Here is a 22,322-nt window from a genome sequence, read left to right as displayed (position 1 = left end):
TGTCGAGGTCATACATAGTCGCGTGCAATGTTATCCCGAGTAGGCGCAATATTGCAATTAACACCATACACAAAAAGAAGAAGGAAAGACCCATCAAAAAAGAAACTCCGTATCGTCTCATTCCGATCATCCCCAGCCCTCCAAAACACTAAAGATGGCGCTGCCGGCGTTGTCCGATGATGCCGTCAGCGACATCCTCTATCGCCTTCCCCCGGGACGAGCCCGCGTGCCTCTTCCGCGTCTCCCTTGTCTGCAGGACCTGGCACCTCCTCCTCTCCGAACCCAGCTTCCTTCGACGCTACCGTGAGCACCACCGAACATCCCCCGTGCTCGGCTTTCTCTACAACAAGCGCTTCGTCCCTACCACCGCAGCTGAGCCCCCGCTCCCCCCACCTCCGGTTGACCACTTCAGCTGGGTAGCCCTCGACTGTCGCCACGGCCGTGTGCTCCTCCACACCATGAATCCCACAGGCCTCGTCATCTGGGACCCGATCACCGGTGACCAGTTGCGCGTGCCTGAAGTGCCCGATGAACCGTTCAGCCACTTAACCGGAGCAGTCCTCTGCGCAGCGAATGGATGCGACCTCACCGACTGCCGCAGGGACCTCTTCTTCGTGGTCTTCGGAGGAACCGCCGACGAAGAAGTCATGGAGGATGCCAGTGTCACCTGGGTGAGCGTCTACTCATCCGAGACCGGAATATGGAGCGTGCCAGCTTGGATTCACCTTGGCCCCATCTCGAGGTCCCATGATGTGATGGGCCCCAGCCTACTCATCGGAAACACGCTCCACTTCCTCCTAGAGGATGGCCGCAGAATTCTAAAGTACGAATTGGGCGGCCATGACTTGTCTGTGATGAACACGCCACCCTTGCGCGTGGGGAACATGGCCCTCGTGATGGTAGAGGACGGCAAGCTAGGAGTCGCCGGTGTGGAGGGCTACAACATTCACCTGTGGTCGTGGAGGGGCGCTGCGGAGTGGGTGCAAGGCAGGGCCATCGAGCTGGATATGATGCTCTCCATGGACATTGGTGACCCCTCGACCAAACTCCTTGTGGTCGGCTTCTCAGAGGGTGCTAACACCATTTTCATAAGTGCAAACGCCGGGATCTTCGCTGTTGAGTTGAAATCTGACCGGATCAGGAAGATAAGCGGGAGCGGGGACTTCGACGCCATCATTCCCTACGCAAGCTTCTACAGTCCTGGTACTAGCATCAAGCTCATCTATATGTTTCCTCAGCTGTGATTTCTGAAATTGGCATCTTTATTTGGCTAGAATGTTCATAGTATTTCAGTCTTGTAAGTGTCTATCTCAGTTCAGTGACACAAAGTTATGGATTAAAATGGTGCCTGTGAAACTGAAGGACTGCAATCTCACATGCTGCTAGTCACCACTAGTCCCAACCTTATTTTTGCTTGGTTCAAATTGCTAAGAATTGTTTTTTTTCCTGAAATTGTCTATACACAGAGTCTTACTAATGTATTGTTTTGTTCTCTCCTTTAATTTGTGGCCAATGTGAACCATATGTCTCAGTCTTGTCGTTAAATTTGCATTTTCAGATATGTGGGATTTTTAAGCTACAACATGCGTATAAGTTATCTGCACAGTATCCTTTCAGATTATGCTAGTGGGAGATTGCAACCACCGGTGGGGATGCAATGATCCTCACTGAACTTAGCATGCCACTGTGGGCATCTTGCAGAGCCGACTCCGGATGTATTTGTTTGGATCCGAGGCCGATTACTCCACCCGTAGGAGCTGCTCTCCCTCGCCGGAGCTGAGGAAGAAGACCTGGAACGCCCAGGAAACACCAACGTACGCGAACACTTGGAACTGGGAAAGTTTTGTGCGGCCAAAATCAACCACGTTTTCTGTTATGCATTGACACATATATAGCTGGAAAACAAAGAGGGCCATGTGGCCACTAACTCGCCCAAACCACTCCCCACGACGTTCCTCAACTCGCGCCATCCCACGAGCCTCCGTCGTGCCGAGCAGTCCGGGCGCGACGCGTTCCCGCGCAAAGACAGAGCGCGCGAACTTTACACAATCTAAACAGACCAGGCTCCCGCGCAAGCATGCAGGGAACTTGGCCATCAACAGCTATCCTATTCTGTACATAAGCAAAATGTAGGAGCAGCACTTGGATTACCTAACAATCCCCCCTTAATCTATGTGCTGCTCATGATAAATTGATGACACCCATTTTCTCCCGCAATTCTTGAAACAGGATCTTCCTGAGAGGTTTCGTCAGGATGTCCGCGAGCTGCTCCTTGGTTCCCACGAATTCAACATTGATGTCACCACGATCGACACATTCACGAATGTAGTGGAACTTGGTGTCGATATGTTTGCTCCGATCATGAAGCACAGGGTTCTTGCAAAGTGCTATTGCTGCCATGTTGTCCATCTTCAGGCGTGGTGGAGATGTCTTCTTCCCGGTCACATCCTCAATCAGGCGCCCGAGCCATGTTGCCTGGCAGGCTGCTGCTGCACCTGCGATGAATTCAGTCTCACAGGATGAGAGCGCTACTACGCACTGCTTCTGTGAAAACCAGGACACGGGATTGGCGCCGAGGTAGAAGATTACTCCCGTCGTGCTCTTGCGATCGTCCACGTCTCCGGCCAAATCACTGTCAGAATACCCCAGCAAGCTTAGTTCGCCGCCACCTCCTCTGGAGTACCATAATCCATAGTTGATAGTGCCTGCAACATAACGAAGTAGATGCTTTACTGCCGCCATGTGATCGTTCCTTGGTTCCTCCATGAACCGGCTCAGGTACCCAACACTGAAAGAAAGATCAGGCCGGGTATGAAGCAGATAACGCAGGCTGCCTATGATGCTGTGGTACATGGTCGAATCATCCTCCAAAGGTGACGCACTTGCCTTGGAAAGCTTCAGCCTGACCTCCATTGGTGTCGCGCAGGCATTGCAATTGTTCATCCCTGCCTTCTCGAGCAGCTTCAGCCCGTATGCACCTTGGCACAGTCCCATGCCTCGTGCTCCTTGCCCAGATAGTAGGACAGATGTCCCAGATCGCTCATCTTGAATAGCCTTTTCATCTCCTGCTTGAATGAGTCGATCTCTGTGTTCATCTCCCCTGTGATGATGAGATCATCCACGTAGACTCCCACCACCAGTCTTGACGCTTGAGTGCCGCGCAAGTAAAGCCCGTGCTCACACTTGCTTCGGGTGAATCCAAGCTCATGTAGGCTGGCATCCAGCTTCACGTTCCATGCCCTGGGAGCTTGACGCAGCCCGTACAGTGCCTTGTGGAGCCTCAGCACCTTCTCTTCATGCCCGGCAGCAGTGAACCCGGGGGGCTGTGACACATAGACTTCCTCCGCCAGCTCGCCGTTGAGAAACGCGGATTTCACATCCATATGATGCACAGACCAGCCATGGTGCGCCGCCACGGCTAGTACCACGCGTACCGACTCCATACGTGCAACAGGAGCAAACACTTCCTCAAAATCGATGCCCTGCCGCTGCACATAACCCTTCACGACGAGCCTGGCCTTGTACTTGACCACCTCGCCGTGTTCATCTCTTTTAAGCTTGAAAACCCACTTCAAACCGATGGCACGCTGTCCCTTTGGCAGATCAACTAAGGTCCAAGTCTTGTTCTCTTCAATTGAAACCATCTCCTCGAGCATGGCCATGCGCCATTCCTTTACACCCTTTGCTTCTTCCGCCGATGTTGGTTCATCCCCGATTGCCGCCAGCAACTCCTCCGTGAGCTCTCTTTCAGCATGTCCAGGAGTTGACGCCGGACCCAGAACATTTTCCACAGTCCGGAATCGTAGTGGTGCTTCACCATGATCGTCGTCGAGGTCAAGCTCCCCCGTCGGTGGAGACGCGAACTCGATTGCCGTTGGCGTCGTTGGACTGGCGACCGGTGTGCGAGGCTCAGACCCGCACGTGGGCATTGCCGCGCGGCTTGGCGTAGACTCAGATGTTGAAGGAGCAGGCGTGGCCGTTGGCGCGCGTGGCACCTCCACGGCCGCAGCCCCGCTTCGGGGTTGCCCGACCGTGGTAAACTCGATGCAGAATGGGTCATCGTCGTCGTTCGGTCCCGCTCCTGCCTCCTCGCCCCAATCCCAGGGGCGATCCTCTTCAAACACCGCGTCCCGCGACACGTGAACACGCCGCGTGCCTGGGTTGTAGAAGCGCCATGCCTTGGTGCCTTGCTCGTACCCAACAAACACCATCGGCGTGCTCCGATCCTCCAGCTTCGTCAGTGGCTTGCCGCCGGCTTTCACATGTGCTACACATCCAAAAGTGCGGAAGAAATGAACCGGTGGCTGTTGACCGTGCCATACCTGATATGGTGTCTTCCCTGCGACGCTCTGGGTGGGTGACCTGTTCAGAATGAACACCGCCGTGGTCACCGCTTCCCCCCAGAACCATCCTGGCATCGTCATGGCCTTCATCATGCTCCTGGCCATCCCCATTACCGTCTGATTTCTCCGCTCCACCACGCCGTTTTGTTGTGGCGAGTATGGTGCAGTGAAGTGCCTCTGGATGCCCTCTTGCGCGCAGTGCTCGACGAAGGTGCGCGCCGTGAACTCTCCACCGCGGTCGGTGCGCAGAGTTCCCAATTTCCTTCTTGCCTCAGCCTCAGCTCGCGCCTGGAATGCCGTGAACGCTGTCGCCGCCTGGTCCTTAGTGCTCAGCAGGATCAGCCACATGTAGCGGCTCAAATCGTCAACAAGCAGGAAGAAGTACTTGTTGTTGCTCGGGGTCGCTGGCGTCACGGGGCCGTAGAGATCACCATGAACGAGCTCCAGCTTGTGCGCCGCGCGATATTTTGCCTCAGATGGAAACGCCAGTCGTCGCTGTTTCCCGGCCAGGCAACTGTCGCAGACCTGATCAACATGATCGATCTGTGGCAGTCCCCGCACCATGTCCTGCTCCGCAAGCCGCCGTAGCCCGCGGAAATTGAGATGGCCGTAGCGCGCGTGCCACCGCCACGCCGCACTCGATCCCTGTGTAGCCAAACATACTGGCTTACCGATGTTGAGATTCAGGGTGTACAGGTTGTTGGCCGCCCTTTCCACCTTCGCCAGGAGACGCCGCTGCGCGTCCCAGATCTTCAGGGATCCACAGTCCATGAGGATCTTGTAGCCGTCCCCTTCCAGCTGACCGAGGCTTACGATGTTGGCGGTGAGGCGCGGGATGTGATACACCCCGGTGAGCGCCTGATGTTCGCCCGTCTTGCACTTGAACAGCACGGTGCCGCGGCCTTTGATTTTGACCATGGATCCATCCCCAAATCGGACAGATCCATGGACGCCTGTGTCGAGCTCGGAGAAGAATCCGCGCTCCCCCGTCATGTGATTCGTGGCTCCCGTGTCGAGGATCCACTGCACGCGGCTTTCTTGATCCTTGTTGTCGAGCTGGACGAAGAGCTTGCTCTCGTCGAGGTGGATCGCCGGTGGCTCCCATCGCGCCGCCGCTGTTGGAAGGGAGGAGGAGGCGTTGACTGTCACAGCAGCCACCAGCAGCGCCTGGTTGGAGTCTGCCTCCTCCACTTGGGCCATATGGGCCGCCTCGTCCCTTTTCTTCTTGCGGCACTCACGGGCCCAATGTCCTTCCTTGCCGCAGTACCGGCACTCGTTGCCGGCGACGTCCTTGCCATTGTGGCCGGACTTTCCGCCGCCGCGCCCGCTGCCGTAACCGCCTCCACGACCGCGCCCGCGGCCCCTCCTGTTACCTGACGACTCCCTCCTGCGTTCTGAGCCTCTGGTGCCCGAACCGCCGCCGCTCGAACTGCCTCCACCGTTGAGCTGGAGCCGTGATGAGATGCGCGCGACTAGCTCATCCTCGGTGAGGTTGAGCTTGGCGATGGTGTCATTGCCGTTGTAGCCGTGACGTTCCTCCGTGGCCTTCAGTCGCCCGATCAGCTCCTCCACAGAGACGTCGTCGAGATTGAGCAGAGTTTCGATCGACGATGCAATCTGCTCGAACCTCGGCGGAAGTGCCTGCAAGAACTTGCGTACCACCTGCTCCTCCTGGATGCCATCGCCAAGCACCGTGAGTTGGGTCACGATGCGACTGATCCGTATGCCGAAGTCGTCCACCGTCTCCCCGTCATGGAATTTTAGGGAGTCGAATTCCCTCCGGAGTGTGCTCGCCTTCGCCTTGCGCACGCGCTCGACGCCGACGTTCATTACCTTAATCGCCTCCCATGCGGTTCTCACCGTCGGCTTGTTGGCGATTGTCCCCATCAGCTCCGCCGGAACCGCCTTGCAGAGGATCTCCAGCGCCATCCGGTCCTCCGTAACATCTTCCGTCCCGAGCGTCACTGGGAGCCACAGGCCCCTTGCCTGTAGCATCACGCGCATCAACGCCGCCCAGTCGTAGTAGTTCGTCTTCGAGAGTACGGGGTAGTTGGCCGACCCTGCCACCATCTTCTCGATGATGCGCTCAATGACGACCTCGCGTCCCCGTGGCCTGCGCGACGGAGAGCGTCCGCGCCGCGGCGTCGACGAGCGCTCTGGCGGCGTCCCCCGGTGCTCCGGTGTCCGCGACATGACCGCCGTGGCTCTGATACCAGTTGTTTGGATCCGAGGCCGATTACTCCACCCGTAGGAGCTGCTCTCCCTCGCCGGAGCTGAGGAAGAAGACCTGGAACGCCCAGGAAACACCAACGTACGCGAACACTTGGAACTGGGAAAGTTTTGTGCGGCCAAAATCAACCACGTTTTCTGTTATGCATTGACACATATATAGCTGGAAAACAAAGAGGGCCATGTGGCCACTAACTCGCCCAAACCACTCCCCACGACGTTCCTCAACTCGCGCCATCCCACGAGCCTCCGTCGTGCCGAGCAATCCGGGCGCGACGCGTTCCCGCGCAAAGACAGAGCGCGCGAACTTTACACAATCTAAACAGACCAGGCTCCCGCGCAAGCATGCAGGGAACTTGGCCATCAACAGCTATCCTATTCTGTACATAAGCAAAATGTAGGAGCAGCACTTGGATTACCTAACAGTATTCTGTTTCAGCATTGTCGATTAAAGGGTGGGGGTGAGGAACAGTGTTCCCAAGCACCGGAAACGGCTGGTCACCTGGCATATATCTAGAAGAGTTCTTTATAGCGCACAATACTGGTGTATACTAGTGTCCGAAAAAGACTAGTATTATGCGCTATAAAAGACCTCATCTGGAAAGAGCATAACTGGTGAGTCATTGAGAATTCCGAGCTTAGGCTCCTGCATATGTTTATGTTCGTCGAGAAATAATTAAACTTCAAGAAACTTAGTATATGACCTAGGATCAATTAGTTTCTTGATGTTAGCTTTCAGCTATATGTATCAAAACATCTGGATTGACTCGTGTAACTTCTTCTTTCTCCTTAAATGGAAAGCAGCTCCTAACCATGGTTCCTTCAAAGGAAAAGTTCAAAGTTGGGGAATATATAGAAAGTACTTGCTATATGAGTTTCCCATGATTGTGGTCTATTAATTCTTAGGTTTAATTACATGGCTTATTTGAGACTTCGTTAATATTAAATTTTAGGATTTGGGATTTGTTTGTCTTTTCCTGAACTATGAATCCTTTGGATGGGCTCCAGTGACATTTCACAAGTTGAAGACTCCCTTCGCCAATTGTGAGAGAAGCTGAACAAGCTTATGTTAAGTGTAACCTCAAATCTGGTGTCAGCAATTGTCAATGTGCCATTCAAAACTCGAGGTGTTCTGTTCCACTGAGGTTTCGAGGTCCCGAATGTTGTGCATTCGAAAGACAAAACTCCAGCTTGGTCGATGCGCAAGAAAATGCATACAGTTCAGGTAAAAGCCAGTGCTCCTAGGATTTAAAACATACGCAATATTATACATTTTCCTGAACAGAGCTATTCACAGCTGAACTTATTCCAGTTTAGAAGGTCACAGGTAGCCCAGTCATACAGCACAAGTGGTACAAATGGGCACAGTTCAACCTGAAAGCAAGAACACTGAAAAGTCGCGCTCCGCCAGAGCTCAGGCCACTCTGGCTGCCTTGCCCTTGTACACGGCTCACACATGCCATGCCATCCATACCTTCAGATTCACGCCACTAGGTGGAGCTGTGCCAAGCATCAAGATGCTCAGCGGCGGAGATCGTTCATGTAAGGTTCAGAGCCCCGGAACTCGTTCATGAACGACTCATGGAACGCCTTGAGTCGTGGGATCATCGTTGCGATCTTGTCCTCATCCGGCAGGATTGTGCACCGGATATGGATCGTCCCAGAGGCCTTGTTATTGCATCGCAACGAAGAAGGTCAGACAATGAGATAACCAAGGAAGTGCAAAGTCAAATATATATGACATGTGCATACTGGTTATCCATCCTATGTTCCCTCCATCCTAAGATTATCCTATCTTGTAAATCTCAGTGCAGAATGGATGGTACTGACAAGCCCATGCCCCATGGACATTCGGAAAATGCACCTTCAAGGCTACTGCAGTAGTGCTATATATGGTACATAAGCAAAAGGTGAGATCATCTGGGAGGAGTACTCTGACTGACTGACCTGGTGGAACGCGGAGCCAGGAACGACGGCGATCCCGGTGGCGTCAAGCAGGCGGTGAGTGTAGAAAACGTCAGGTGAGACACCCTCAGACTCGGCGGTCTTGATGGCGAGCGAGGGCAGGTGGAGCCGTGGGAAGAAGTACAGGGCGCCCTCTATCTTGTTGCAGCTCACTCCCTCCAGGCTGCTGAAAGCCTTCTCCAGGGTCTGCAGTTTCTCGCACAAGAGAGGATCCTGCCATTGTCAAGAAGACACACAAGGTATCTTGTGCACGGGTCGATGTGTATGAAGGATGCACATACCTTGGCGCGCTTCAAGAAAGATGAATGGATTTTTTCCTTCTCAGCCTCAAATGTCTCGAAGGACTCATCTCCTAACTGCATGCATGTCACAGGGTAATTTAGTAAAAACATACGGGGAATTTGGTGGGGACTTAGTTCAAATGTGAGACCTTAGGCGGATCCATCACAAGGCTGATAAGAATTTGGCCAGCTATGTTGGGGCAAATAGTGACAGAAGCCAACTTGTAAATCTGACGCTTCACATCATCTCCAAAACCTGTTATCTCCATGTAGCCTCCTCTTCTTCCACTTTCCCCATAGAATCCTGCCAATTTCAGAAGATATGAGAGTAGCAAAGAATTTAGTAGCAGTGCCCTAGTTGAACCTCGCAAGGATCTAGATCACGTTATGATACATATAAAGGAAGACTTACCCATTGAAACCGAATGAAATGATACTAACGAAAGGTCCTTTTCATCGTACCCAAGTGATCTTGCCACTTTCTTGAAAGAATGGAATTTTTTGTTCTCGACATAGACATTATCTTGGTATACCTGTAAATATGTTTCGGTAACTGATTTACAGGACAAATTTTTCCTTCACTTGGTGAATGTTGATTTGACAAAGCAAAAGAAATATAATTGCCAATTTGCCATCCAGTGCTAACCTCATCAGCAAGTATAACCAGACCTTCTTTCCGACAAAATTCCACTATTTCTTCCTGGTTGGTGATGGACAGTACCTACAACGAAGGATGGAGATGTTGACAAAGAAATTCTGGTAATTATTTGATTTTAGTGCATTACATGCTTTGATAGGAACAACCCTGAAAAATATCCTCTGCTTATTGTTTTCTGTATTTAACTTAATGTGTAAGGAACTGCAACATGTGCCATACCTGTCCAGTAGGATTACCGGGATTTATGACCACCATAGCTCTAACAGTCAAGCCAGCTGAACGAGCCTCCTCCAAACACCTCTTGACTTCAAAAATCTGAAGGCCCCAACCCCTATCCTCGGTAAGATTGTACGGCACCTAGATTCAGTTCATTTCATAGTTACACATGATCGTCTTCTAATTTATGAATAAAAATTTGGTTAACAAGAAAAATGCAATGACTCTGATTGAAAGTTTTATTAAGATGCGATGACCATTTTAAGCAGGGCTCTGTTAATTGCAAATGTTGCTTCACTATTCTTGACTCTGATATTATACCATTGTTCCACCATGAAGTATAATGGAAGCTGAGTATAAGGGATATTCAGGTAGAGGGCACAAAATGCCATCTTCATGAGACCTGATGAGTATTTGCATCATCGTGTTAACCTGAGAAGGGCAGAAAGATGTAAATAAACAGTCCAGTTTAAGATATTCAAGTTGCAGTTTGTTTCAAAGGTCAGTAATATCATCTGCATCTGTGCATGCATGATCTGAAATGCAGAGTATTACTGCTGCGCTAGCTCCGTCTGTCAGAAAAATGTCATCGGGTTTAGATAGGTAACCATCTCTCGCAGAGATCCCGTTTGCAACTGCTTGACGTAGACTTTTGATTCCCTGATCATGCAAACCAAGCATCAATAATTTTATATATAATAGTCAAAGTAAAAATATACCCGCCTGACTTTAACTGTACAACACCACGTAAACGACATTTTCTGGGTAGCATGCTCCAAAACTCAAAAGCTTTGACACCAACCGAAAATGACAATTGTAACAGATTACCCGACTACTAGTATATCCACCGGAGTCTTTGCCAGGAACCGAATTGATGATCCTACGAGCTCTTCTTATGGCACATGGACTGTGACAGTAGATTCAGATAGTATCAGTAAAGTTTCTGTCAAATAGTTGTGTCATCAAAAGAAGTTGTTACCAGCTTTGCTGTTAGAAGTGAAACAAATACATTTGTTACTTCAAAGACCGCTTGAGTTAGTACTTTTTGTGGCATGCTCATTTTATGAAGCTCCACATAAATGCAAGACAAATTACTAGATATTGTTTGCAACCTGAATAAGGCACGCGCTTCGTCTTTATTCAGGAGATCTGGATTGTCACACAGACAAAGAACCTGAAGCAAAAAGGAAAAAAAAGAAAAAAAGGGATGAACATAACTTCTTTGCATCCAAAACTTTTGGAGAGGGTAAGGATGTTAACCTCACGAAAAAAGGTTATGGGCCGCTGACCAAGAACCTGGGGGTTCCCAAGATTGCATTGTATTACCTGTTGGACGACATCTAAAGGCTCAGAAAGACTGATCGCGGTTACAAAACTGATACACGCAGTTGCAGAGCAGGAGCTTCACCTCTGGAAATGGGAGAGAATCCGGGTTTTCATCCATCTCCTGCTGTAACCGCTGAATGACACATAACGAAGACAATATTTTTGAACTTTCAGCCAGTATGTTTGCAGTTTTGGGGTCAGGGTCAGGGTCAGGGTCAGGGATATCATTAATATTTGTGATGTTATGATCTAAATATCTGAAATGCAATAATTCTTACTAAAAGTAACTATTAAGGCACAGTTTAAACTACACTACCAGGAGCTGTGGATCTTTAAAAACAAAATAACCGTAAACGAAGACTATTGATGCTTGATCTAGTTTGCTGGCTCGATCGGCGGTGGAGAAGGTCGATCAGCCGGTGGGAACGTTACCTCGGCGTGCCTGACGATCTCCCCACAAGGTTCGTAGTTGAAGATCTTGACCTTCAAACGAACGGGCAAGCGTGTCAATTGTCATGTCACCACAGCAGCTTTGCAGTCAAATCGGAAGAAACGCCCATACGGCTGTATGGTTTGGTAAGAAATGACGGCGGCGACGAGGTGCCAAGAGGCGGAGGGAGAGGGAGGCCTCGTCATCACCTTGGGGTTTATGGTCTCGGCTGTGATGGACGGGGCCTTGTTGTACGACATGGCGCGGGCGGCGGCAGGGAGGCGACGCGCGCGGAGGGGCGGCGCTGGCTGGCGAAGCTAGCTAGTGGTGGAAGAAGGCGGGGAGGAATGGACGAGCTGCGGCGAGAGCGGGAGGGGGACTGGCTGAAGAAGCTGCTCCGCTCTGTGCTGGTTCCTCGGCACCTGGCGGCAGCTTGGGCGGTGCGTGGCCACGTCCCCGCGCCGGGCCGAGGCTCCGAGTCTGGGCCCACGGACCCGTGTAGGAACGCGCGCGAAGGAAGGAACAACCCGCCGAGAAACAATTCGGCTGGGCCGGCGGAGTGCTTGTCCTTCTCTGTGCAGGTGAAACTGTGGCCCGAGCCCCGGCCCGCCGAACCACACTGTTCCGGACAGAACTGAAGAAGCTTCAGTGAGACTGCGAGTCATCAGATAATCAGATAGCCCGCTTGTGTTCGATAGCTGGAAGCTTCTGCTGGGATTTGGATCGATGGCCACCAAGCCTAATCAGTGTAGCTAATGACTGGAGCAGCGTATAAACAAAGCAGCCAGCCTTCTTTTCTAAACATGCTTCTACGATACCACTACACTACATCTATCGAAAAGCTTGTTGGCCTCCCCGATGATTGGCACGATTTATCTAATGCTACGACTAATGCGCTCGAGTCGCAAATAAAAAGGTCCATCGCTTCAATACGCGAGACAGCGAGTGCGAGGCTGCAGCTAATAAGGTGCTGCGTTGTCTCCAACACCACGATCGCGATAAAAGTGTGTCCCGATTAGAAACACATTAAGAAAACCAATCTAGATAGATATCGTTCATGCATGCAACAGCATTACGGTGGACAGCCTGATGTGGTCGTTCTTCTATTCTTTTCTCGCCATCACCGGTAGAAACGCTCTTACGTGAAAGCTGCCATGAGAGACCTGCTTTTGTCAACGCATGGCGTTGGGCACATCTGCAAAGCCTACAAAGCATGTACTACATCAGGCCCAGCTATTGGCCCAAGCAAGAGTGCAAAAAAAAGGGGGCCTAGAATAAACATTATTTTGCTAGGTACGGTGGGTCTTTTGTAATCATGCAGAAAGAGGATAGATATTTTTTTTTTCGGAACACTACCAAATTAAACTCGCTGTTACGAATATATGGACACTCTGCTCCTATAAGCATATCCGAGTGACCTGGTTGGCATGAGATCGACGAAGTCGTTCTCAACGGATACGTCACTGACAAGTGGCAGTTGAAAGAAGTAACGACATTAATTTATGAAATAAATCTGAGAAAGTGTGACCGCCCAAACTGAGTTTAGGACTCAAATCTATGTATGGTACCGCGACACAAACCCGGCCAAACGCATCGAAGTCTCGAAGACCATCTCTACCATTTTAAGCTAGTGCCTTGGTTCCCGTTTCATAGAGCTTTTGTGTCCTCCCAGCTGCTTCGAAACTGGTAACCGTTTTCCAGCCCCATGTATGGAAGATTCCGTTTTGATGCCGTTTGTATCCCCCGTCAAGCTGCTAGATTCCAGGGCATCATTCCTTCGTATCCCCACTTTCTTTCGGCATCAAACTCTCCGACACACGGTGATTCTGATTCGTCAGTGTATACATGTGCCCACAATTGTTCCACGAGTTCGTTTACAAGAGTTGGTCCAACAGGAACCAAGAGTTCAGTTCAGTATGAATAGGGATTGCAGATACATTTGTACATGTTTTCATATATTCTTCGCTTCTTTCCATTTCATTGGATGGGTTGACGAGAGCAACTTACAAAATGATAGCAACCGCACAGGCTTGCAACTGGCGCTGAAAAACAGTCATCACTCGCTTCGACCTCGTGTTCATGGGATTCTCTGCATATCTTGCCCTAAACCCCTCTAGTTTACACAAACAGCTAGACATGGCAGTTCGTTCGGCTTCATCATCAGTACAGAATATTCGCGGTTCTCCCCTGTATCCTCCATGAAACTTCAATTTTGCACCTCGAATTACTCAATTCCCCCCCGTCTCGATCTCTCTTCTGATGGCAAGGATATCATATCATCACCGGTATGTATACAGAGAGTAGTGGCCATCTCTCTATGCATCGTCCCCAGATGCTAGCCTAGCCTACCTAGTAGGCTACCGCGACTAGTCTCCTCGGCGCGCCGCGGATCGCCGCCGGCCGTGGCGCCCCGTGGTGGAGATGGTGAGGTTGGTGCAAGCCTCGCCGCATGCGCTCCTTCTTGACCAAGGCCTCGTGCTCCCTCGCCTCGTCCAACAACATCTGCCGCCACCGGCACTCCTCGCTGCAGAATCCCTGGTCGCCTCTGCACAAGCCAACCAACACACGTGCAACAATAATTAGACATGCTTGCGCACAACAACTACACGACACGGGAAAAGTGTGTTTGAGAATCGCACCTGTACATGTACACGTCCTTGTTGGGGCTGAGCTCCCTCCGGCAGCGGGAGCAGGCCCTCAAGAAGCTGCCGCACGGCCCGCGGCAGTGGCGCGCCGCCGTCGACAGCAGGACCACCTGCTGCTTCAGGACGATGTGCGAGTGCGGCGGCGGCGCCCGCGTGTGGTGGTGGTGGTGCTGGCGGACCAGGATCTGCAGCCCGACGCCGCCTGCCGCGTCGGCGGCGGCGTCTCTCTTCCGCCATTGCCGCCCGAGGTCTCGGCGCCCTCTGTCGTGGCGAGTAGCAGCAGCATCGATGCTCTTGGCATGCTCGTCGCCGGCGCCGCGGTGGTGGTCGTCGTAGCCACCCTCCTCCCCGAGGTGGAAGATGCTTCTCTGGCTCGGCCTCGGAAGCATGGCGGAGCGGCGAGGCGCCGGGGGAGGAGGGTGGGTGCGTGGCGGCGAGGCGACCACTGACCGCTTCCTCCCTTCGAGATTTTCAGTTGAGGAGAGGTGTGCGAGGGGGAGAGGGGTGATGGGTATTTAAAGGCGCTTGGTGTCCATGAGGAGGGTGCAAGTATATTTGATCAATATGCTTTATTCTCTGATGTTCTCTGGCTGCAAGTGTCCCTAGTTGATGTGCTTCTGCTGCTGGTATTCGAGAATTGCTGCTATCCATGCTATCCATTGACTTTGTTTTGGGGATTGGAGAAAGCTGATGACTGCCCAAAAATGATGAACAGTGGGTATGCTTGTCGAAAATGGTGAACAGGTAAGATTACTTAATCATTGCCACTTGCATGCACTTGATGTAATTGTAACTGTTCCAAACATATAAGCGCAGCAATTGCTGCAATTTTTTTATTATACAGTACAACTCAGACGCCCACGACGCACGCACGTACGTAAATTCTAGAAAATTCACTCCACGGAAAGTCGAATCCAGGATTTGAGGTGTACTGCTGCATCTTACACGCAATTACAAATAGTTTTACACCTGCTTATTAGGATTTTCGAATGATACAAATGCTAAAGTAAAGAAATTTGCCTTGGCCTAACGAGACACGAGTCATGGAGCGTCCCATTTAAAAAATAAGTTCATCGGTCCACTGGCGCTACGTCCAGTTGGTGCAGTGCCTAATGATCGAAGGAACGATTCCGAAAGCCGAGAACTCAGTAACTCAGGAATCCGCTCACCTTTTCCGTTCGGGCCATCATGGAAAAGCTGCACACCGTTGTCCTACTGACAAGTGTACGGTGCGCACACTGGTGAGCAAAAGGAAGTTAGGCGCCAAGCAAAAGGTGGATATGTGCTCGGTCGCCTCTCCGGCTCTCCCATCTCTTTAAGTTTGCACTAAAGATGTAAACGGGTCGGGTAAGAACTGATATCACTGATATCATATCTGTTTTTATATTTTTCTTTGAAGTCAGATTCGAACTCGGATACCTATCCGATATAATCAGATACATGTACGAATACGGATTATCTCAGTTACAAATATGAATATATATATATATGTAGACGAGCCTAAAATGCAACAAGGTGCATTCTCTGTGCAAAATACACCCACCCTGCAGTTGCAACCGAGATACTACACTGATTGCAACTGGGCGCGAACCAGTTGTAACTGGACACAAACCAGTTGCAACTCAGATCGATCCGGTTGTAACTAGATGCGAAGCGGTAACAATTCAGACAGACCCGGTTGCAACTGGACACAATCCAGTTGCAACTAGAACTGTCACAGTTGCAACTGAGAGGGTGGGTACATTCTCTATAAAAATGCACCCAGGTGCATTAGAACAAAACACTATATGAATATATATATAGGACGAGTTTTATCTACACTCGCGTGTAGCTACTCTCACCATCAGTATACCATCGTGCGTATGTTCACATACTTATTTATCACTTTGAGTATGTTTATATACTTATTCTCTAAGATACTTCAAAGGGATATATATACGAAAAATTTCAAAAGCATCCATATTTTTTAAATATATATTATTATACCTTAGTGCTAGTATATAAAATTAAGTATGTCCACATACTCTATGTATGGTCATATACCCAACGTATATACCATCACAGATGGTCTAGTATGATTACATACACCTCGTACATACCTTTCATTGGGTCAGATACATCCTAAATCATTAGATACACATGTAGGAGTAGCTCGTGTAGAATAGATTTTTCATATATATATATATATATATATATATATATATTATATCTATATCGATCACGAATATCTTCTCGGATATGGAGTAAAAGCAATAACTATATATATCACACTCGTTGTAATTATTTATCCACTCGACCAACATAAATTCTAACTACTTTGTGGTGAAAGAATAAAATTATATGATCCTTGAACGAAAAGCGAAGATATATGTGCCAAATAAAATCAACTATCTTAATGTACGTTTAATTGAAAATGTTGAATTTAGATTAGATAGAAAAAATACTGAATTTAGATTAGATAGAAAAAATACTTTAGATTGCACTCACTTCATTTACTAGTCTGAAAATCTTTTCAGATTTTATTCAGATGGAACAGGTCTATTTTTACTATCAAACTAATGCTAATGCTAGAGTTCGAATTTAGTCCTAGGAGCAAATAAGAGCCAACTCCAAATAAAGCATCAACAGATAGATTATTTTTTTAGAAAAATTTTGGTGCTAGTTTTGCAATTTTTTGATTTGAAATGAATTAGTTATAAATTTTTAGAGATTAAATAGATTTTTATTAATATATATATTTGATATAATATAACTATCCGAGTCTAATATCCGACTTCACTATCTGGATTATCCGAACGGATACTACTCAACTTGTGTCTGAATCCGATATCCGAAAAAAAGTATCCGAATTCGATTCGATATCAGGAAAATATCCAGATATCCAAAAAATAAAATCCGAATCACTCGCTAGGTCGGTCAGAAAATATCGTTACCATTTACATTCCTAGTTTGCGCGGTGAAGCTCATAGTAGGCTCATGGCAGTAGTGCCAGCTAGCTAGTGAAACGAAGACTGAATTAACGAGGAGGGTTGTAATTGCCAATCAGTAGTTCGTTTAGTTGCAAATAAATTAATCACCGCGGATCGATCCGCTCATCATCAGGTCGACTGAAAGTGACCGTGGATGAAGCAAAGGGCTCAGATCATTCCAGGCGCTAGCACCCCGTCACGCAGGTGCGCGATATATCAGAGTTGAAATGGAAGGAGCAAGCTTACCCGATCGATCCGGACTGCTGCTCCTCGATCTTGCTACACCGATGACGACTCGGATTAGGACGCGTTGCCGTTGTGGCTCTCAGCATGCAGTAGCCAGAGGTCGCTATTAGCTGGCCCTGTTGGTGGGGGGCGGGCGGCGTCATTGTCACTGTAGCTGAAGGTAGTTGCCCGACTTGCTCTTCCAATCGAATTGAATGCGTCTCCATGTCTTGAGAAGATCTTTGTGAGTCGGGCCCCAATTAACAATAACAACGTGTGGCTGCGAACGCGCCCCACCAAGTTTACTATAACTCCCTTCGTCCCGAGCAGTGCCAGGGCCATGGAGTTGTACAGCGAGGCCGCGGTAGCGTGCAGCTCCAAACAGGCCCGTTGATGCATGGGTCGAGTGCAAGTGTGCAAGTAAGATCAGTGGCCAGTGGGGCCTGCACGACGGCCCATCCTGCCAGCCAGGCAGCCTCGGAAGCCGGAACGAGAAAGATACGCTCTGTGCCTGCCGGCCGCCAGCTCAGGGAGTGATGGCTCCTGGAAACAGAGAATCTTCTTCCCTCCCGGTCTGCCGTGCCGTCGTCGGCGACGGGCGACGGCGGCGTTGCAAGAAAAGCCCCCGCACGGTTCCATCCGCTCGGGCTGGGCCTTATCTTCAGAAGGCCACGGGGAGCTGCTCTTTTTTCCAATTGGGCCTGGTCTTAGAAGAGCACGAGGAGGGTCCACCAGTCGCTATCGCGCGTCGCGCGGCCCAAAAATATGGTGATGCTGGGCTTCAATGTTGAGGCGGAGGATCAACAGCAGCATTGGCAGACGGAACGGAGTACGTTTCTGCTTTCCTGTCTTCAAGCAGACATATATCTGAATATCCGGAAATGGTTCATATATTGATATATACTACTATATCATTTGAAGAAAGTAAGCGTTTGATGTCAAAAGAATCACTTGAGGAATCTGATCAAACTCCAGGAAGTTCGCTGTGAATTACTATCGAATTGCCGTGAATGAAAGGAGATAGCTCGGCTTTTCTTGAAAGCAAATAGGTTCGGAAATTGCCGTGGAATAGCCGAGAAACGATCGATCGGGCGCATGCAGGGAGCTTGGAGATAAGGGATTCCTCCTTTTGACATTAGAGCACAATCGCCCGCATTCCAAGATTCTCCTGGCCGCACGCGCGCATGAAAACTTCGGGACGTGATTCCACTTCCTGTAGCTTTGCTTGAAACGCGGTGCAAAATATGTTATATTAATCAAATTACTACCATTCAAGCAACATAGTTCAACAAACTAGCAGTTTTTTTCCCCTATCTGAATCTTTGGAAAAAGAACTGTTGCCGTTGCCGCGCCGTCGTCGCGGACCAAAGATTGCTCATTCAACAGTCAGCACACTGGCTGCTCAGTTTTCTTCTTCTTTGCCGAAAGAAAGAAAGAAAGCTCATCTCCCAATCCCGTGCGTCAGACTGCAGCGTATGTGTCCGCCCGACCGCGAGTGATTCCTCTCGGAACTCGGCGAATTGCAGTGCGCCTTCCTGGGTGAGCTCCATCGTGAGTTCCCCGCAATTCACCACACGTGCGGCGACCCTGCACACGCCTATAAAATCGAATGCATGGCCTGGCCGACGAACCCAATTCACATCCAATCGATCGGCAGCGACCGAGTTCCTTCTCTTTTCTTTCGCGAGACAGTAGCGACGACCAAAAGTTCATACCTCGTAACGCGCCTGAGGCTGAGAGGGGAAATGGAAGAAGGAAGGACGAAGGCGGCGGTGCTTCCGACGCTTCTGATGATGATCCTTCTGCTGCTCGCTTCTTCGGCTCGCTGCGTCGGCGCAGCCGCGGCACGCCTGCAGGCCGGGGCAGGCGGCGGCGGGCATGGCCACCACCGCGGCCTCGTCGCTGAGTCCGTTCCGGCGGTGGCGCCCGAAGGGAAGGGCGCGGGGCACTCCAACTGCACGCACAATTCCAACCAGCCCAAGATCGGGCCTTGTCCTCCTGAGTGATTGTTGACCAAAGCTCATCAGCTGCTCAAGTAACCAGTGCGACTAGCTAGTCAGAGAGATCTTAAGGTTGCTGAATGAACAGTAGCTGAATGTGAATGTGTATATTGACCGTGGTGTGTATGTCTGATCACTCATCATACCTGATTAACGGTATGTGTGTATATACAGCCGATGTACAGGGATCTGTAAAGCATCCATGTCGGAACAGACTCCTACCGTCCTACGGAATATATTTGAGTGATTGCTCGCAGACTTCCAGGAGAGTTTCTTGTTCTACCTAGCTGCAAGCTGGGCTCCTGTTGTACATACATAGGTGGCAGCGGAGTGAAAGGAGTCTTCTCTGAACTTTCTCATTCTAACTTGCTAGTTTTTGGAGTCCTCTGCTGAGTTCAGCCAGAGATACATGTATATATTATTACAAGTTTGATCTACTGATCACTTATCAAAGTAACAACAAATTAATAGCAAAGGTGTCCTCACATCACATCTAAAGCGTAGAGCCCTATACGCCGTGAATTTAGGCTGCGGGAACAGAAGATGTGGGACGCGGCAACCGGATTTAATTATTGGGACAGTACAGTTAATAAGAGTATCCAAGGTCATTTGCCACCTCCACTAATCGGTTCGAGAAAAATTAGAATTGTATTCTTCACGGGACGGAGGGAGCAGCTAGGCGAGCAATACTCTGCAAGACTAATAAGACTAATAGCGCTTGCAGGTACCAAGATAACCTCTAGTGAAGTGGTAATAGTGTTTTTATAAATATATTTGAAAATATATAAATTCATTAGTTTGTTGGGAAATTAAATATATAAAGTATACTACTACTTTGGACCATTTTGCACTTGAAGTATACTAGTTTGCACGAGCAACCCAATTTTGTTAATTTTAGATGAGGAATGCACATTTTGTGAACATAATTTGACCTGCACGCCAAGTCGCCAACCTCGCATCATGTCACAATAAAACTTTGTACCTGGGATATTTTGAAATTGGGCCGGAGAGGCGAACCGATCTTGCTAAACCTAAGCTAGACTCTTCTTGTCCAGGTCTAGCTTAGGCCGGGCCTTAGGAAAGCAGGAGCTCGGGCGGTGTGGGCCGCAAGGGTACGGTGGAAGGTTGAGCAGCAATGTTGGCATGCTGGGAGCAGTTTCGTTGGCAAAACAAAGCAGAGGCGGGAAAGAAAGATAGGGAAAAGTATCAGCTTTCTACTGAAACCAGCTAGACAGTTTCACCGTTCATGCATGGGTATATCTGAAGAATATGTACAATCCACACGAACGGACGTCAAACAGAGCGAACGTCTTCCCGGCGAAGCTAACAGTGTAAGTTGCGACCCAAGTGCCGTGAAGTAGCACAGAATGAGGCTCAGGAAGCTCGGCATTGGTCACAGGGGCAGGGCCATCCCATGCCAAGCCGCTTTTGTGGTTTTGGCACTTGTGATGGGCTGAAAAAATGGTCCGACATTCAGGTAACGGGAAGAACCCAACCACGCACTATGCCGCGTTTCAGATTCTTCTCATTCTATCTCTCCCCCCTTTGGTTTTTGCTTTCTCTTCTGATACTTTTTTGCTTCTTGTGCCAACTGCTTGTCATCAAAATAAAAGCAGTTTAAGGACACCACATACTTGTTTCTGGTACAAAATTATCCCTGCGTGGCTGTGCGTGCGTCATGGTTTACGTCCGCGGAGATTTCGCGCCAAGCTCGCCGTTTCACTTTCACCGCCAGTAACCTCAGGTTTCGACGTAGTTTACCCGCCATGCATCTTTCCTTCGACTGCCGATGCTATAAGAAAGGCAGAACCCTCGCCAGCAGCCAGCAGCTCCGTTGTTCAGTAGTTGATCGTCGCCCCATTTAATCCCTAACCCTGTTCATCGACCAGCAAGGGAGTCGATCGATCGAGATGGGAGGAGGAAGAGGAAAGAAGGTGGCGGCGGCGGCGGTTCTGATACTCCTGTCCCTCTCGGCGGCTTCCTTCTTCCACAGCACTGCCGCCACGCCGGCGGCACGCCTGCTGCACCTGCAGGGCGGAGGAGTGGCCGGAGGTGGCGGAAATGGCCACCGCGGTCGGGTCGCGGAGTCGGTGCCGACGGCAACCAAGGAGACGGCCGGGCACTCTGACTGCTCGTACGATCCCAGTAAGGGAAGAACTGGGCGTTGCCCTCCCGGTAATAAGTAATTGACCGCCACAGCTGCAGCCTGCAGCTCAAGTAACCCATCAATACGAGTCTCCATCAAGTAAGAAGGGCAGGGTGAGAGTCTGCATTGAGCTGGCGTTGGTGCATACGAACCTAGTACTCCCTTTGTACGTAGAAAAACTAAAACGACTAATAAGGACGGAGGGAGTAGCTAATAAGATGAGCAAGCGCTCATTCTCAACCGTCTGGTACTGTACCTAGAGTATTGTTTGTCTGCACTTGTGATCAGAGATTTCAACGTATTTGCTACTGATTTTATATGTGAAATAATATATATCACGTGTTCATAAGGGCTTAATTGCATCTTCATTGCATGTATGTGAATATCTTTCCTCTTAGAACTATATATATGGTGGAGTACTATTGCACATGCTTCCGCCCATAGTTTTTCCAGGAAGGTTTCCCATGTAAATCTTAGTATTATCACGTTTGTTTTAGTAGTATGATGCCGTTCTTTGACTTAATTTGGTGACAAGCTAGTTGTTCTATGTGAAGAATTGCAGGGATCTAGATGTTGTGGCAGGTAGTCCTATCAAGTACGTTGCAACTGAAAGCTTATGCATTTGCCATGTGTGTATAGCTGTGAAGCAATGCTTGATCGTTGGTTATGCACACAAGGTGTTTAATGAAATGCTTGGCTGGACGATTTGGCTAGTCCCTTCGGCTCCATTGTTTCAGTGGTTTCACTTCTGCAGGATCTGTTATGCCCTCATGTGGCACATTGTTAGCAAGCTAATCACTTGCTAATTCGGTTTGCCTGTCTCAAGGTCGACTCCCCGATCTAGTCCTCTTCCTGCTTCATCATTGCATGTTCTAATAAGTGCAAAAAT

At 49.6% G+C, this 22,322-nt stretch overlaps 3 protein-coding genes across 5 annotated transcripts; 1 reads left to right on the top strand and 2 right to left on the bottom strand.

Moving 5' to 3' along the window:
* Window positions 1–179: 179 nt before the first annotated feature.
* On the top strand, window positions 180–1,421 carry LOC112881092. Its single transcript, XM_025945795.1, has one exon. The coding sequence runs from the start codon at window positions 180–182 to the stop codon at window positions 1,242–1,244; it is 1,065 nt and encodes a 354-aa protein (XP_025801580.1). The 3' UTR covers window positions 1,245–1,421.
* Window positions 1,422–7,769: 6,348 nt separating this feature from the next.
* On the bottom strand, window positions 7,770–11,854 carry LOC112881966 (alanine aminotransferase 2-like). Of its 3 annotated transcripts, none has more exons than XM_025946901.1 (15): window positions 11,658–11,854; window positions 11,451–11,501; window positions 11,101–11,151; window positions 10,953–11,018; window positions 10,805–10,866; window positions 10,521–10,599; window positions 10,248–10,352; window positions 10,014–10,124; window positions 9,696–9,833; window positions 9,465–9,539; window positions 9,231–9,351; window positions 8,968–9,122; window positions 8,819–8,893; window positions 8,520–8,723; window positions 7,770–8,240 (listed from the first exon to the last, which is right to left on the bottom strand). In XM_025946901.1, exons 1-15 carry the CDS (start codon window positions 11,706–11,708, stop codon window positions 8,094–8,096), a joined length of 1,491 nt encoding a protein of 496 aa, XP_025802686.1. In that variant the 5' UTR covers window positions 11,709–11,854; the 3' UTR covers window positions 7,770–8,093. The 3 variants fall into 3 exon arrangements, with proteins under 3 accessions (XP_025802686.1, XP_025802687.1, XP_025802688.1); XM_025946902.1 differs by having other exon boundaries at window positions 9,040–9,122; XM_025946903.1 differs by having other exon boundaries at window positions 11,451–11,496; window positions 11,658–11,673.
* Window positions 11,855–13,375: 1,521 nt separating this feature from the next.
* On the bottom strand, window positions 13,376–14,597 carry LOC112879449. Its single transcript, XM_025943697.1, has 2 exons — window positions 14,088–14,597; window positions 13,376–13,993 (listed from the first exon to the last, which is right to left on the bottom strand). Exons 1-2 carry the CDS (start codon window positions 14,480–14,482, stop codon window positions 13,798–13,800), a joined length of 591 nt encoding a protein of 196 aa, XP_025799482.1. The 5' UTR covers window positions 14,483–14,597; the 3' UTR covers window positions 13,376–13,797.
* Window positions 14,598–22,322: the final 7,725 nt, after the last annotated feature.

Source organism: Panicum hallii, chromosome 2, assembly GCF_002211085.1.
Source record: "Panicum hallii strain FIL2 chromosome 2, PHallii_v3.1, whole genome shotgun sequence".
NCBI lineage: Eukaryota > Viridiplantae > Streptophyta > Magnoliopsida > Poales > Poaceae > Panicum > Panicum hallii.
Note: the sequence above shows the minus strand (reverse complement) of the source record. Positions and strands in the feature narration are given on the sequence as shown.